Source organism: Typha latifolia, chromosome 6 (assembly GCF_019914945.1).
Source record: "Typha latifolia isolate L0001 chromosome 6, TyphaL0001v2, whole genome shotgun sequence".
In the NCBI taxonomy this organism is placed as follows: domain Eukaryota; kingdom Viridiplantae; phylum Streptophyta; class Magnoliopsida; order Poales; family Typhaceae; genus Typha; species Typha latifolia.
This window is the reverse complement of record NC_133091.1, coordinates 348,755-363,562: the sequence shown is the minus strand read 5'-3', so window position 1 is coordinate 363,562 and position 14,808 is coordinate 348,755. Positions and strand designations below refer to the sequence as shown.

Genomic DNA, 14,808 nt, shown 5'->3' with positions numbered 1-14,808 from the left:
GATACGTACCTGTGCCGAATACCACAACGGTCATTAATTGGGTTTGTCGTACCCAGCAACCAATTTATTCTTAATACAGAGGAATAAAGTTGGAACATCTCTTGGTGATTGGTGAATGGTGATTGCTTCCATCAGCGCTTACGTAAATTCAGCAAAATGATTGGAGATTTAGAGCTACATATGCGGACTCCGTTAGTAACGTTTGCCGACCTTATACTTGTAATTGCGTGGTGGCATTTTGTTTCCGTCTATTTGTGAGTTTGACTTCGACCCACGTTTGCAATATCATTTACTGGTTCGAGCGCCGTTTCTACTTCCCTTCATTTCATTTCTCCTCCTCCCAAATCTCTCGTCTTTCTCGCTGATCTGGGAGATATGGCCAAGTATTTTACACTCAACAATGGAGCCAAGATCCCTTCCGTTGGGCTCGGCACCTGGCAAGCGGAGCCCGGCGTCGTCGGAGAAGCCGTCATCGCCGCCGTGAAGGTTCTTGTCTTTCGCTTCCTTTAAAAATACGTGATCCATTCTTTCTTCTTTTTTTTCCTTTTCATTCGTCTTTTTGTGAACAAATTTTAGGTTATTTGGGAAGAGGAATTCCATGGTTGAGTTATATCTGAGTGGATGAGCTTGATGTTAATTTGATGCTAATTGATATTGGTTCTTGTATATAATGCTGCAGGCTGGTTACCGGCATATTGATTGTGCTCGAGCATACAAGAATGAGGAGGAGGTAATGGGACCAATCCAATTTTTTTTATGAATCTGGCCTTCTACTAAGATGCATACCCTTGCTTTGACATTTTATTATTTCTGTCAATGTGGTACCAAATAAGGAGATTGTTAGTGAGAATAATGATGAATGTTTTATCTTTGATTTGTCTGACAACATTTAGTCACAAACGTGGCCCTGTATAAAAGTATCCTTGATGCTTTATCTTGCCTATAACCCTATACCAGCTAAGATTTGGAGAATACAAATTTTGTTCTGTTGGGCTTGGAACCAAAAAGAGTAAGCAACTCTGTCCGTTAAGATATTGATGTATACATTTAGCAACCCTTGTGCCGTTTGTAACGTGGAGGTTGGAGGTTCTAGTTATATATAGCGATCTAGTTGTGTTTTTCATGCATTTCTTTTTCAAAGAAATATGTTTGTTCTCGAAATTCCTTTCCCCATGTTGATCGTTCACCATTGGTAGTGACATTTAATCTAATGAGTGAATTCAATGTAATCGGTGGCATTTATAGGTTGGTTTGGCTTTGAAGAAACTGTTTGATGATGGCTTAGTCAAGCGTGAAGAACTCTTTATCACCTCTAAATTATGGTAAGCTAAAAAAGTTGTATATTTGCCATGGCGCTGGCATCTAACTGTGTCTTTAGCAATTCTCTCTGTTACTTCTCTATAACTTAGAAAATGGGAATATATGTGCAGGTGTAGTGATCATGCACCAGAAGATGTGCCGATGGCATTGGATTCAACTTTGAAGGAATTACAGCTTGATTATGTAGATCTTTATCTTGTAAGTTTCTCTTCTAAATCCTGATTTTACTTTTTGTCTTGTAAAACGTATATGGCTTGTCTATGTTACCTCTTGACATGATTTTGGGCAACTAGACTTTTCCATGATACCCTAACCTTGAAAAGGGAACTGCTAAAAGCGTAGTACCCCTTTGGCTATACTGGATATGGGCCTTAAGGCTTTAAACAAGCGAATAGTTGCTTGTGTAAAGGATAGCTTGATTTTTATTTTACGAAAGAGAGGTTAGAAGGCTTGACTTATTACTTCAGAATTCAGATCAACAGAGTAACCTGCATGGTTGAGAAAAGGCTTGCACGTCTTTGTGCCAAATAAATATATAGTTGCTTGAATAGTGTATCTAGTCAATCAGCATGACTTTCTTTATTTGGCTGATTTGACTGTTGGATTGAATAAAAATGTTAGGCTTTAAAATCTGTTCGAGCTAGCTTAAGGTTGTGCACAAGATGCTTTTGTACAATAAAATAGTTCTTAAAAATGTACTGGCACTTCTCAGATAGATTACATTAACCTTAGCTTTTTCCATTTTACTTTTTAACCACAGTATCTGAGATCTGTTTACTTAATTATGATGATCCAATTTTGCATCTCACTGTGTTACAACTTTATTGAAGATCCACTGGCCATTTCGGGTTAAGAAGGGGACTAGCATCAGCCCTGAAAACTTCGTCCAGCCTGACATACCTGGTACCTGGGAAGCAATGGAAAAGTTGTATGATTCAGGTAAAGCTCATGCCATCGGTGTCAGCAATTTTTCTTCGAAGAAGTTAGAGAATTTGCTCGCTATAGCACGTGTTCCACCTGCCGTCAACCAGGTGGAATGTCACCCTTGTTGGCAGCAAACTAAGCTCCATGCTCTATGTCAGTCAACGGGTGTCCACCTCTCAGTAAGCTTGCAAGTCATTACAATTGTTTTAGATGTTTGCTCTCCTCATTTTCTTATTTTTGCTTATTTTATTGTGTGAAACATTTTTCTCCTCTGGACTCTTCACAGGCATATTCTCCACTTGGTTCACCTGGGACAACTTGGATTAAGGGCAGCAATATCCTAACGAACCCCACTGTGAGTACGATTGCGGAGAAATTAGGCAAAACTCCTGCTCAAGTTGCTCTAAGGTGGGGGCTCCAGATGGGTCACAGTGTACTTCCCAAGAGCACAAACGAAACAAGGATAAAGGAAAATCTTGAAATATTTGATTGGTCTATTCCTGAAGATTTGTTTGTTAAGTTCTCTGAAATCGAACAGGCAAGTATAACATTTCTTCACATCCCGTATGATTTGAAATTACATGAATCAGATTTCTAAATTCAGCTATGAGTATAAGTGATCGTTTGGTAGGTGTCTTGTTTGCTTGGAACAGTGCACAAGGCATAACTGCTTTTCTTTATTTATCAAATAGACATTTAAAATATATTATCCCAAGTATAATTTTATCAACAAACTCATTTAGTTCAAGATGACTATTTGCTTTGTGGTCCACAAACCACATGCAACTGATTTCCTTCCAGTCACATATGTTTATAGATGCTTCTGATGTTTCTTTGGTTTGATTTGCAGGCTAGGCTAATTAGAGGCAACTTTGTTGTCCACCCTCAAAGCATTTACAAAAGCGTGGAGGAGCTCTGGGATGGGGAAATCTAGGCAGCCACTGATACAAAAATTCTTAGATCGGTGATGATCTTGTTCTTTTTTTTTAATAAGGATGCAATTTGTGCCCAAGATACTGGATAATATTTTTTTAAGCGTTATTATAAGCACGTAGATCATCTTTTATACTTATGGCAGCTGAAGTCTCAATATGGGTCACCATCTGGCTTGACTTCATTGTTTAATTTTGAGACAGTACTGTATTGTTAATTGATGGTAGGGATTTATTCGTTCAAACTATGAACTTAAAGATTGCAGCTGCTTAAATTCAAGATTGATGATCTATATCTGCAAGGGAGCACTTTTTTGTTTCAAAATATCATGCAATTCTAATTTAGAACTTGAGTTTACTGATGCTATGATTGGTTAGAGTGACTGTGTATACAACTCTTCAGTGGACGACTTCTCTTCTAATGCCCCAAAGTAGTACGATTGCAACAGCAGATATATATAACAATTGGACTACCTGGCTAACTTCCGGTACTCTTTTCATAGAAATGACTTGTATAATTACGTAGACACGCACTACTGTATGTCGATATAAGTATGTAACCTAGCGACGAGTACTTAGTATTACAATACTATATTATCATTCTGGAAATTGCTACGGTTGTGTAGATAATCTCCCAGGTCATCTAGCCTAGCCGACATTTGAAAAGGTGTACGTTAGTTGTAGAAGGAAAGAGGCACACACAAAAATTTCGGTTGGGTATTGCAAACTGCTATTAAAATGATCAGGTATCGAATACAGATGCTGCAATGACTATCCTAATGTTGAAAATGATCCCGGACATGTTGTATCCCAAATCTTGATCGGGCCATGTACAATTAAACCAGGACCAATACAATTGAAAAAAAAAGATATTTAAATAGATAACTGAGCTCTTCTGAGCAGCAAGGACTAATTTTTGCCTTTTTGGCAAAAAGAAGGATGACATAGGATGAATTATGCCACAGGAGGCCAGAGCACAGGATCCTTAGAAGTATCCAAAGCAGCTGGAGGTATCCACTGCCAGACACTGGCTGCTGGATAGTACGCATATGGCATGGCTTTGTTATAAGCAGCAAAAGATGTTGGATGAACATTTGCAGCACCAGCGGTGGCGGTGGCGGCAGTAGGGTGAGGGAAGAACTGCGGTGTGGTAACACTCTTCAGCATTTGCTCCATTCGTTCCTTGTGAGCTTTAAGCCTTGTCTTCTCATCCCTTAAGTCTGATTTCTCTGCCTGCAATTCACATCAGGCAAACAAACATAGTCAGCAATGATAGTAAAATTGATAGATCGTCAAAACCATGAATAAGATTTGTCCATTCATAAGGAAAATAGAAGCTCAAAAGGTGGATAGATTAATTCAAACATTTGATTATAGAATACTGAACCACGATTTCAGGCATCAAACCTATGTAGGAACACAGCTTATCAAGAACTTTTACCTTGAGACCCTTTATAGAATCTTGAAGTGCCTCATTTGATTTCTTAAGTTTCTGAGCTTCAGTGCGTAGCTGGTTCAAAAGTCGAGATGCATCACTTAGAATGGCAACTTTATCAGCCTTTGGTGGCCTCCCAGGATCCAAAATGGAGCATAACTCTGTAAACCTGAACGACAGCATTGATGATTAGCTCTGGAAGACAATGTTAAGATACTCATAACTGCCGGTGCTTTCCAGGTTTTTCCTTTAGATGCTTGCTAAAACATTTTATCGGCAAGCCGAAGCTTAAAAGTGAATATTACTTGCCTATCATTAAGTTTGTCCCTTCGCAATTTTTCGCGGCAAGCCTTGGTCCCTGGTGCAGCACACGACTCCGGGCGGTTTCTGTCGAAAATTCATAGAATATATTTGTTATTATCCAAGAAAAGAAGCTCTCCAATGTATGCTCATAAATATGAGAACCAGAAGTTAGCTGTTCACCGTTTCTTGGGGCAAGCAGAACTTTGGGAGGTTCCCTCATTGCTGGGAACATCAAATCCAATGATCACACTGCAAATGAAGATGACACGCAGATATCAGCATATGATATAAACATCACAGCATAAATGAACCTCTGTGATATAGTTATTCTCAGCAATAAGATCTTAAATGACTTCGGAATTATAGTTTTATAGACATCTTTATCTTTTCTTCCTAGAGACAGATGGATCAGAGCAAGGAAGCTCTCCAAAATACTAAACTATATCAGAAAGTTATATATCTTGCTACTCAAAGAACATCATATGATTCCTCATCCAGATCTGATATCACGAAGTAGAATGTTTTCACACCTACTTTACAGGAAAGATGAATTCAGTGCTACTCCAAGAAATGGCATCATGTTTAATTGATAAAATCAACAAAATTCAACAAGAAATTAGAGAGTTTTTTTTTTTTTAAACATTTCGGCACTTAATTGTAGCAATACTGTTAGCCTGGCATCTAATTATAGTATACAGAGTATTAAGAAATTAATAGAATCCATTAAGGAAGAACAGAAGATCACCTTGGGATAGTGGGATCATCTGAAACCTGCGGGGCCCAGATAAAATCCGAGCCTTGGAACTCCTCAACGATGCCATAATCTATGAGCCATCCGCTTCCGTTGTTCTGCCCAGAACTCATCTCCAACACCCAGATGGGAGAAGAAATCTGAATCGAAAACCAACCCCTCAAATTCGACACTATAAAGGATCAAAACTAGATCTGGTACACGCTATAGAAGGCTTAGAAAGGGGTTGGTTTCATGGAGACGATCGAAGTAGGAGTGTAGGACAGATCGGAGAAAAAGGGGATCTGGTCGTGCTGGAAGCACAAGCTTTGATCGAGACGCGTTTTTTGTACAATTAAAATAAGTTGGCAATTCTTTGCGATTGGCCCCCCTCATTTTTTTAATTTTGTTTCTTCTTCTTTGAATAGAGTCAGACTTCCATTTGCGAAATTTCTACTTGGGGTAGCCGGTAGGAACAATTAATGCATGAAAACCATTCAGAACCACCGGATTAGGATAGTTATCCTGCTCCCAGACTAGGAATAAGAAAGCTATCCTGCTTCCCATAGAGAATAGTTCACGTCTAGAAGCCAAGGTGGGTGGGGATAAGTTCACAACTATCCGTGCTGATATTTCCTTATTCTTGAGAAGTTATTGATGCTTCCAAGAATAATTAAAAATGACCTCTTGCCTCTTGCCTCTTGCCTCTTGCCTCTTGGTGCAAGGCAAGAGCTAGACCTGACTACTAAGCAATTTAAAAATAAATAAAAGCTTAAAGGTTTGGTTTTGAGCGTGGAAGGCACACCACCGTTTATTATCATATTATTGCGTGACTGAGGCAAGTTGGACTAATGATGCAAAGATTACGATTTGCTCACGAAAGCTTATCATTACCTACCAATTTTCCATTTCTTAAATCAGCAAAGACAAAAATATATCCTAGAAAAGGGAAAATTGCTTATTAGGTAAAAATTTAGGTCAATTCGGAGATTATGCGAAAAGAACAGGGACTCCTGGGCAAAGTAAGATGTCCGCATCGTGTGGGCTTCACCATTAAGTCGGCAGCGATATCTAGTCTCGTTGCCGACTCCGTTATACATTACGCACTACATTATACATAGCGCTCCAATCAGAGAGCTCGTATTTTAGTATAATACCGGTTTCTGCAACCACTTCTCGCGCGAACTTTATTCCATCCGTGTAGAAACCTTAATGCAAGAATTTTAGGCTTTCCTCTTGATTGTCACATTGCTACTGTTGATTGCTTCTGTTTCATATTAAGGAACTCGAATTTACTTTCGATTTCTTGTACTTAGCCGTTCTATCACTGACCATTTTTTCCTTCTTTGATATGTTTTCTATTGTGCATCTTGCTTGAAGTTAAGCATTTCTAAATTCTTGTGGATGCTTGTTCTTGTTTTCCTTCTGAAACTTAAGGTAGATCCCTCGATGTTTTCTCCAACAGATTGTAGATTACTTCACGTAAGGCTTACATATAGTTTATGTGCAGATATTGATCATTGATTCTATATATTTAATAAATGGGTATCTTACTCTACTATGTACCTTTGTGTACAGTATTGTTCCTGTAATTGGAAGTTGATACCGATAAAGATTTCATATTTGATTTTAATGTGCTCTTCTGTTACCACAAGTAAAGTGACTATTATGATTAACTAGAACGAACATGTGCAATATCTGTTAGATGAATCCTTGAAAGTTGAAAGATCTTTGTTAGTGATGGTTAGTTCTTCTCTATCCGTCTTCTATGTTAATTTTTTTTTATTATGTTATCTGTAGCCTGGGGATTAAAGTGGAAAATTTCCTTGTAAATTTTGGGTAAAATTAATACTCCTCGTCATCCATGACGGTGCTGGGACTTGTTGCTGTCCAGAGTTTCAATAGGAGATTAGCATGGTCCTGAAGTTTCTAAGCACACGGATTATCATGCCTCTGAAAATTCTAAGTACACAGTGATCAAATTGGATGCAAAGATGTCAAAGTGAAATCATGCTTGGTCCTCTCCCTTAGTTCAAAACTCTGAATGGTCATCTTTTATTATGGACAAGTCAACAAAAGGCAGTGGGGTAGCTATAAGTTGAATCATATCTCTAGTTATAAATGATTGTAATTTGGAGTGCAGGCATTATCGTAGGTGCAGAGATTCAGGGAAGGATGAGAATTTTTTCCCTTTCCTCCCTCCTAACCGCTCTATTTGTCATCTCTATGCTTCGTTCATTTTCATGTTTTGCAGGCCGTTACTCTCTGAAGCGAGGGTCTTCTCTCTCAGTAGAGGTTGATTCTGATGTTCTAAGCTCATCAGATGGTACCTTCTCATGCGGCTTCTATAAAATTGGTGCAAATGCCTTCACCTTCTCAATCTGGTTCTCCAAGTCAGCGAACAAGACGGTAATTTGGAGCGCGAACCGTGGCAATCCTGTGCTTGATAGGGGTTCAGTGATTACATTGAAGAAGGATGGAAGCATGGTTCTAAAAGACTATGGAAAAAAGGTCGTCTGGAGCACTAACAAGAGCTCAACAGCTGACCATGCAGAGCTACTAAACTCCGGGAACCTTGTCATGAAAGACCAAGGTGGCAAAATTCTATGGCAAAGCTTTGATTCTCCTACTGACACTCTTCTACCTGGTCAGCCAATCACTGCAAGTACAAAGTTGATATGTACTAATAAATCTAATTCTTTGGGCTATTATAGCTTTAGCTTCAATGACTATAATATATTGTCACTCATGTATGACGGGGCTGAGATTTCTAACATATATTGGCCTAATCCTGACTTAAGTAACTGGTTCAATGATAGGATGACCTACAATAGTAGCAGGTATGGTGTCCTTCATGATCAAGGATATTTCCTCGCAAGTGATAAACTAGAATTTAGAGCTTCTGATGTAGGTCCTGGGATTAGGAGGAGGCTAACCCTGGACTTTGATGGTAATCTTAGGCTGTATAGCCTCAATGAATCTACCGGGAGCTGGTCGATTTCATGGGCAGCTCTTTCTCAACTCTGTGAGGTACACGGCTTGTGTGGTAGAAATGGAATCTGTGTCTACACGCCAACGCCTGCATGTCTATGTCCTCCTGGATTTGAGATGAGCGATCAAAGCGACTGGAGCAAAGGTTGCAGGCCCAAGTTCAACATTAACTGTGATAATTCTCAGCAGCTGAGATTCTTGCCACTTCCACACACTGATTTCTGGGGATCTGATCAGAGTGTTACTCGATTCGTGTCTTTGAGCGCTTGCAAGAAGATATGCATGAGTGACTGCACCTGTGTAGCATTTGTATATAAATGGGGAATAGGTTTTTGTTATCCAAAATCTTCCCTGTTCAATGGTAAGACCTATCCTGGCTTGGACGGCACCATATACCTCAAACTTCCTAGAAATATAAAATCCTCGGAACTCTCTATTCCTGAAGTACAACATCCTATTTGCAACCAAACTGAAGATTTTTTTCAGAATTCTGCTCTTGCCCTCTTGGATACCTCGGCAGCCAGTGGAGGGAAGGCAATATGGGTCTATTTCTATGCATTCATATCTGCTGTATTTGTGACAGAAGCATTGTTCATCACTTTAGGTTGGTGGTTTATTTTCAGGAGAGAGCAGAACTCTCCGGAAACAGAGGAGGGGTATAAGGTGATATCTAGTCAGTTCCGACGATACACTTATAAAGAGTTGGAGAGGGCTACTGGGTACTTCAAGGATGAGCTTGGAAGGGGAGGATCAGGAACTGTTTATAAGGGTGTATTGGATGATGAAAGGGTAATAGCTGTGAAGAAACTGGAAGATGTGATCCAAGGAGAAGAAGAATTCCAGTCTGAACTGAGTATTGTAGGGAGGATTTACCATATGAATCTAGTGCGAATGTGGGGATTCTGCTCAGAACGCGCGCACAGAGTCCTAGTTTCTGAGTACATCGAGAATGGCTCATTGGACAAGATCTTATTTGATAGTGATAGCACACCTTGTTTGCTCGGATGGAAGCAGAGGTATCAGATTGCCGTTGGGGTGGCGAAAGGATTAGCTTATCTCCACCATGAGTGCCTAGAATGGGTTATCCACTGCGACGTGAAGCCAGAAAATATATTGTTGGACCGCGACTTCGAACCTAAGATCACTGACTTTGGATTAGCTAAACTGTTAAATAGAGATGGTTCTGATCCAGACGTGTCAAGAGTTCGTGGGACTCGAGGGTACATTGCTCCAGAATGGGCGTCCAGTCTTCCGATTACGGGGAAAGTTGATGTCTATAGCTACGGAGTAGTGCTTCTGGAACTAGTGAAGGGCCGTAGAGTTTCAGATTGGGAGATAGATGGTGAAGAAGAGGTGGAGATGGTTCTAAGAAAGCAAGTTAAGATGCTCGCGAAAAAACTGGAGACTCGAGAACAATCATGGATTGCAGATTTTGTGGACTCGAGATTGAACGGCCATTTTAAGTACTCACAGGTTGAAAAAATACTGGAAGTAGCTATTTCTTGTTTGATAGAGGAGCGAAGTAAAAGACCAAACATGGACAGTGTAGTCCAAATCCTCCTTTCAACAGATGATGAGGCGAACGCCAACTCTATGGAAGTAATCTAGTATCACAAATAAGCAGCAAGCTTTTGTGAGGAGTCATTATATGTGATGAAGTAATTATCACTTAGTGATTAAGATGCTCATCTTCACGCTGTCTCCATATAAATGTATTTGAATGTAGATTTGTCTATAGAGCAGCTTGTATCTTCATTTCAATATTAATTGTATCTTCATTTTTATTTGTGATTAAGTTATGTCGTTGTCCATGTCAACTCTGTGAATCATCATCTCGCCACAAATGAAAGAATATAATATTTACAAGGAAAATTAAGAACTAGTAGACTTTAGACCTCAATTAAATCAGCCAAATGGTTGGTTGAGTACTTAATGAATTTGTTTACTTTTCAAAAGAGATCACCATCTGACGTGGATATAAGATCAAAAATTCGATAGTAATGTCTTTTATTTTCGACGCGTAATCTTTGAATTATTAGTAAAAGGACAAAAAGAGTTGTGAAATATCTTATTATAAATTTATAAAGAGTTATATAAGATTATATAACATATTCACAGACAAGAAGTTACAGAAACCAAAAACTTCGGGCTCTCCAAACCAAGTCAGCGAAAGAAGTAAATGGTTACGGTTCTTAATTTTGCTATACTTTTCCGGAAGAAAGAAAAAAAAAACGACAGCATTAAAGTTCATATTTCCACGCGCTATTTGCACAAATTTGAATGGTACTCAGCTTTGATGAATATCATTATTATTCTTACTAATATTCTTCTGCAAATTAAAAAATATTATTTTCGACAACAGTTGATATATATATATATATATATATATATATATATATAGTTAACCTTGTTAATTTATAGATAAAAATGGTAGCATCAATTCTCTTGTCTTTAAGGAATTGGATGGAAATCGTCGGTGTTCTTGGATATTGAATCGATAGTCTACCATTATTTAATTAGTAGAGTTTCAGTGGGAGCCACACATGCATGCTTCTCAAAAATCGGCTTTGAAGTCAGTACGTGGTAATGTAGGCATGCTGTGATTTCATTTTGGACAAACCGACCAAAGGTTCTTCGAATTACCATTCCCCGTGTATTATAGGCCTTACCATTCCCTGAAAACCTAGCCATACTTCGAATTAATAAGTATCCAATTTAGAACTATTTTAAGCCTTAACTGATTTAAGTCTAACCTCTGAATTTAATTAGTTTATTTTATTTTTAAAAATAAATTTAATTAGATATAAAATAAATAAATAAATAAATAATTCACTATCGACTCAGTTTAGGGAGGTTTTCTAAAGTCAAAACAAAAGAAGGCTAAGTTCTAACAGGAGAGAACAAAAGATACGTTCCAAAAATTATTTTGACTGGACGTAAAGAATACGCTGAGCCTTTGCAACTAAAGGCCTTTCTATAAGGTTGCTGCCAAGTTTAGAAAACTAAAGGCATTGAAAACTATATAGCTAGCGCGCGTTGAGAAGACAATGCTTTTGAGCTTTTCTCATCCGTTGCCGCCCCATATCGCTTCAAACACTGGGGGCCATGAGAAGAAGTTCATCCCTTTCCTCCCTCTTAACCCCGCTGCTGCTCATCTGCATGCTCCAGTCGTATGCATGTCTTGCAAACCGTAACCATCTGAAGCAAGGATCGTCTCTCTCAGTAGAGTATGACACCGATGTTCTAAGCTCATCAAATGGCATCTTCTCATGTGGCTTCTACGAGGTTGGAAGACATGCTTACACCTTCTCAATCTGGTTCTCCAACTCCACCGACAAGACCGTGGTTTGGAGCGCAAATCGCGACCGCCCTGTGCATGCTAGGAGATCGTTGGTGACATTGCAGAAGGACGGAAGTATGATTCTGACAGATTCTGACGGCCAGATCATCTGGAGCACCAGTAGAAGCTCTATAAAAGCTGATCGCGCACAACTATTGGACAACGGGAATCTTGTCGTCAAAGATTTAGGTGGTAAAAATATATGGCAAAGCTTTGATTCTCCTACAGACACTCTGCTACCTAATCAACTGATCACTGCGGATACAAAGTTGGTATCTGCTAACAGATCACTTTCTTCAGGCCATTATACCTTCCGTTTCACTGATACCAGTTTGTTGTCAATCATTTACGATGGGCCTGAGATTTCTAGCATCTTTTGGCCTACTCCTAGTTGCGTTATATGGGGAAATTGTAAATTGCCAAGCAATATTAGCAGGATTGGAGCCCTTAATGATCTAGGACAGTTCCATGGTAGTGATGAGTTAAATTTTAACGCTTCTGATATGGGTCCTGGGATTAGGAGGAGGCTGACCCTAGACTATGATGGCAATCTTAGGCTGTATAGCCTAAATGAGTCTGCTGGGATCTGGTCGATTTCCTGGGTTGCCTCTTCCCGTCCCTGCAAAACGCATGGCTTGTGCGGTAGAAATGGAATCTGTGTCTACACACCAACGCCTGCATGCCAATGTCCTCCTGGATTCGAGATGAGTGATCCAAGCGACTGGAGCAAGGGTTGCAAGCGCATCTTCGACATCAACTGCACGAATTCTCGGCAACTGAGATTTGTGCCACTTCGCCACTCTGATTTCTGGGGATCTGATTTGAATTTCACTCCATCTGCAACTTTACAGACCTGCAAGGAGATTTGCTTGAGTAACTGCTTGTGTGAAGCATTCGTATATAAACCGGAAACTAAGGAATGTTATCCAAAATATGCCCTCTTCAATGGTGAAGTCTCTCTAACCGACTCGGCCATCGCATACCTCAAACTTCACAGAACAAATAAGTCCTCAGATCTCTCTATTCCTAAACCACATCATCTCGTCTGCAATGCAACAGCTGAACGAGAACTCCTACTTCCTTTCTCGGATTCATCTGCAAGTAGTGACAGAAAGACAAAATGGGTTTACTTATATGCATTTGTATCAGCTATTTTTGTGATAGAAGCACTGTTTGTCACTTTTGGCTGGTGGTTTGTTTTCAGGCTTGAGCACAAACCATCAGAAACAGAGGAAGGCTATAAGGTGATATCCAGCCATTTCCGAAGATACACTTATAAAGAGCTGGAGAAGGCTACAGAGAAATTCAAGAATGAGATCGGGAGGGGTGGATCAGGCACTGTTTACAAGGGGATCTTAGATGATGAGAGGATAGTAGCTGTGAAGAAGTTGGAAGATGTCACCCAAGGAGAAGAAGAATTCCAGTCAGAACTGAGTGTGATAGGGAGAATTTATCATATGAATCTAGTGAGAATGTGGGGATTTTGCTCAGAATCCTCGCACAGAATCTTGATTTCTGAGTATGTAGAGTATGGTTCGCTGAACAAGTTCTTATTTGACAGTAACAGCACCACTGGCCTGCTTGATTGGAAGCAGAGGTACAAGATTGCGATAGGAGTAGCAAAAGGATTGGCTTATCTTCATCATGAGTGCCTAGAATGGGTGATCCACTGCGACGTGAAGCCCGAGAACATACTATTGGACTGTGATTTTGAGCCTAAGATCACAGACTTTGGATTGGCAAAGTTGTTACATAGAGGTCAGTCTTATCCAAATGTGTCACGGATTCGTGGGACTAGAGGATATATTGCTCCAGAGTGGGCATCTAGTCTTCCAATCACGGCCAAGGTTGATGTGTACAGCTACGGAGTTGTGCTTCTGGAATTAGTGAAAGGACATAGACTATCAGATTGGATGATAAATGGGGAAGAGGGGGTGGAGATGGTACTAAGAAGGCTAGTTAGCATGCTATCAGATAAATTGAAGAGTGGTGGACAGTCATGGGTTGCAGATTTCGTTGATGCCAGATTGAATGAGCACATCAACTACTCTCAGGCAGAAGTGATGTTAGAGTTAGTTGTTTCTTGCTTGGCAGAGGAGAGAAGTAAAAGGCCGAACATGCACTATGTAGTCCAGACCCTCCTTTCATCCGATAATGAAGCCAACTTCATGCAATAGATTTCTCGTAAATAAATAGGCTGCAGCCAATCAATAAATTGCTGGCCCTCGTGCCATGTAAAACTACTCAGGTTCCTGCAAGTCAGATCAGCTTGATATTTGTATGAACTTCATGTAGCTCTGAAATAGCAATATATAAAGTAAGTGTAATTCATTGTGTGCATGTGATATGTGGTAGAAGTAATATAGGTTCATCCTTGTAATTCCTCTCGTACAGCATAAGGCTGATACATTTACGAATGTCCATTTCGTGTTCCTGCTGTTGATATAGCTTGTCAATCTTATCACAAGAGGGTTCAAGAAGTTATTTTTTAGCCGTGTTGTTCATTTTATATCTCTTTGAATCATCTTGTAACATCACCTCAATATCAAGTCTTGCATGATGAGTAAACGTTGTGGATTATTCTCTTCTTTTTTCCCCCGTTCTCTCCCTAATCTTTCGGAGGAAAATTTGCTTACAATTTATCCAAGAGTCGCTGCAGGATGAGAAGGAAACAAACATTCAGAGTCTCACTTATAATTTTTTTTCCCCTTTTTTGGTGAAGAAATTCACTGATTATTCATGATCCATACATCTTCTGAATCTAGTAAAAGTCAAATAATTAATTGTTTGACGATTCTTTGGTTTTACATTTCCGAAGAAGAGAATTAAAAAT

The 14,808-nt window shown here is 39.5% G+C and overlaps 4 protein-coding genes across 4 annotated transcripts; 3 read left to right on the top strand and 1 right to left on the bottom strand.

The window, feature by feature from the left end:
* The first annotated feature begins 207 nt into the window (after positions 1-207).
* On the top strand, positions 208-3,478 carry LOC140790146 (NADPH-dependent aldo-keto reductase, chloroplastic-like). Its single transcript, XM_073140088.1, has 7 exons — positions 208-486; positions 680-730; positions 1,246-1,322; positions 1,431-1,518; positions 2,151-2,423; positions 2,531-2,782; positions 3,095-3,478. The coding sequence occupies exons 1-7, from the start codon at positions 376-378 to the stop codon at positions 3,176-3,178; spliced, it is 936 nt and encodes a 311-aa protein (XP_072996189.1). The 5' UTR covers positions 208-375; the 3' UTR covers positions 3,179-3,478.
* A 405-nt stretch (positions 3,479-3,883) lies between these two features.
* LOC140791021 (transcription factor bHLH115-like) lies at positions 3,884-6,162 on the bottom strand. The gene is made up of 5 exons (XM_073141368.1): positions 5,660-6,162; positions 5,095-5,163; positions 4,921-4,998; positions 4,618-4,780; positions 3,884-4,409 (listed from the first exon to the last, which is right to left on the bottom strand). Exons 1-5 carry the CDS (start codon positions 5,776-5,778, stop codon positions 4,131-4,133), a joined length of 708 nt encoding a protein of 235 aa, XP_072997469.1. The 5' UTR covers positions 5,779-6,162; the 3' UTR covers positions 3,884-4,130.
* A 1,483-nt stretch (positions 6,163-7,645) lies between these two features.
* Positions 7,646-10,370, top strand: LOC140791020 (putative receptor protein kinase ZmPK1). Its single transcript, XM_073141367.1, has one exon. The coding sequence runs from the start codon at positions 7,766-7,768 to the stop codon at positions 10,241-10,243; it is 2,478 nt and encodes an 825-aa protein (XP_072997468.1). The 5' UTR covers positions 7,646-7,765; the 3' UTR covers positions 10,244-10,370.
* Positions 10,371-11,815: 1,445 nt separating this feature from the next.
* On the top strand, positions 11,816-14,408 carry LOC140790457 (putative receptor protein kinase ZmPK1). Its single transcript, XM_073140573.1, has one exon. It carries the CDS (start codon positions 12,053-12,055, stop codon positions 14,150-14,152), a length of 2,100 nt encoding a protein of 699 aa, XP_072996674.1. The 5' UTR covers positions 11,816-12,052; the 3' UTR covers positions 14,153-14,408.
* Positions 14,409-14,808: the final 400 nt, after the last annotated feature.

Bases quoted from the DNA above. Each gene is read 5' to 3' on its own strand.
- LOC140790146 (XM_073140088.1), top strand. From the start codon at position 376: ATGGCCAAGTATTTTACACTCAACAATGGAGCCAAGATCCCTTCCGTT. The intron at 731-1,245 runs GTAATGGGACCA...TGGCATTTATAG, and splicing joins CATACAAGAATGAGGAGGAG to GTTGGTTTGGCTTTGAAGAA. The intron at 1,323-1,430 runs GTAAGCTAAAAA...ATATATGTGCAG, and splicing joins TTTATCACCTCTAAATTATG to GTGTAGTGATCATGCACCAG.
- LOC140791020 (XM_073141367.1), top strand. From the start codon at position 7,766: ATGATTGTAATTTGGAGTGCAGGCATTATCGTAGGTGCAGAGATTCAG.
- LOC140791021 (XM_073141368.1), bottom strand. From the start codon at position 5,778: ATGAGTTCTGGGCAGAACAACGGAAGCGGATGGCTCATAGATTATGGC. The intron at 4,999-5,094 runs GTGAACAGCTAA...AATTTTCGACAG, and splicing joins TCTGCTTGCCCCAAGAAACG to AAACCGCCCGGAGTCGTGTG. The intron at 4,781-4,920 runs GCAAGTAATATT...GCTGTCGTTCAG, and splicing joins AGGGACAAACTTAATGATAG to GTTTACAGAGTTATGCTCCA.
- LOC140790457 (XM_073140573.1), top strand. From the start codon at position 12,053: ATGATTCTGACAGATTCTGACGGCCAGATCATCTGGAGCACCAGTAGA.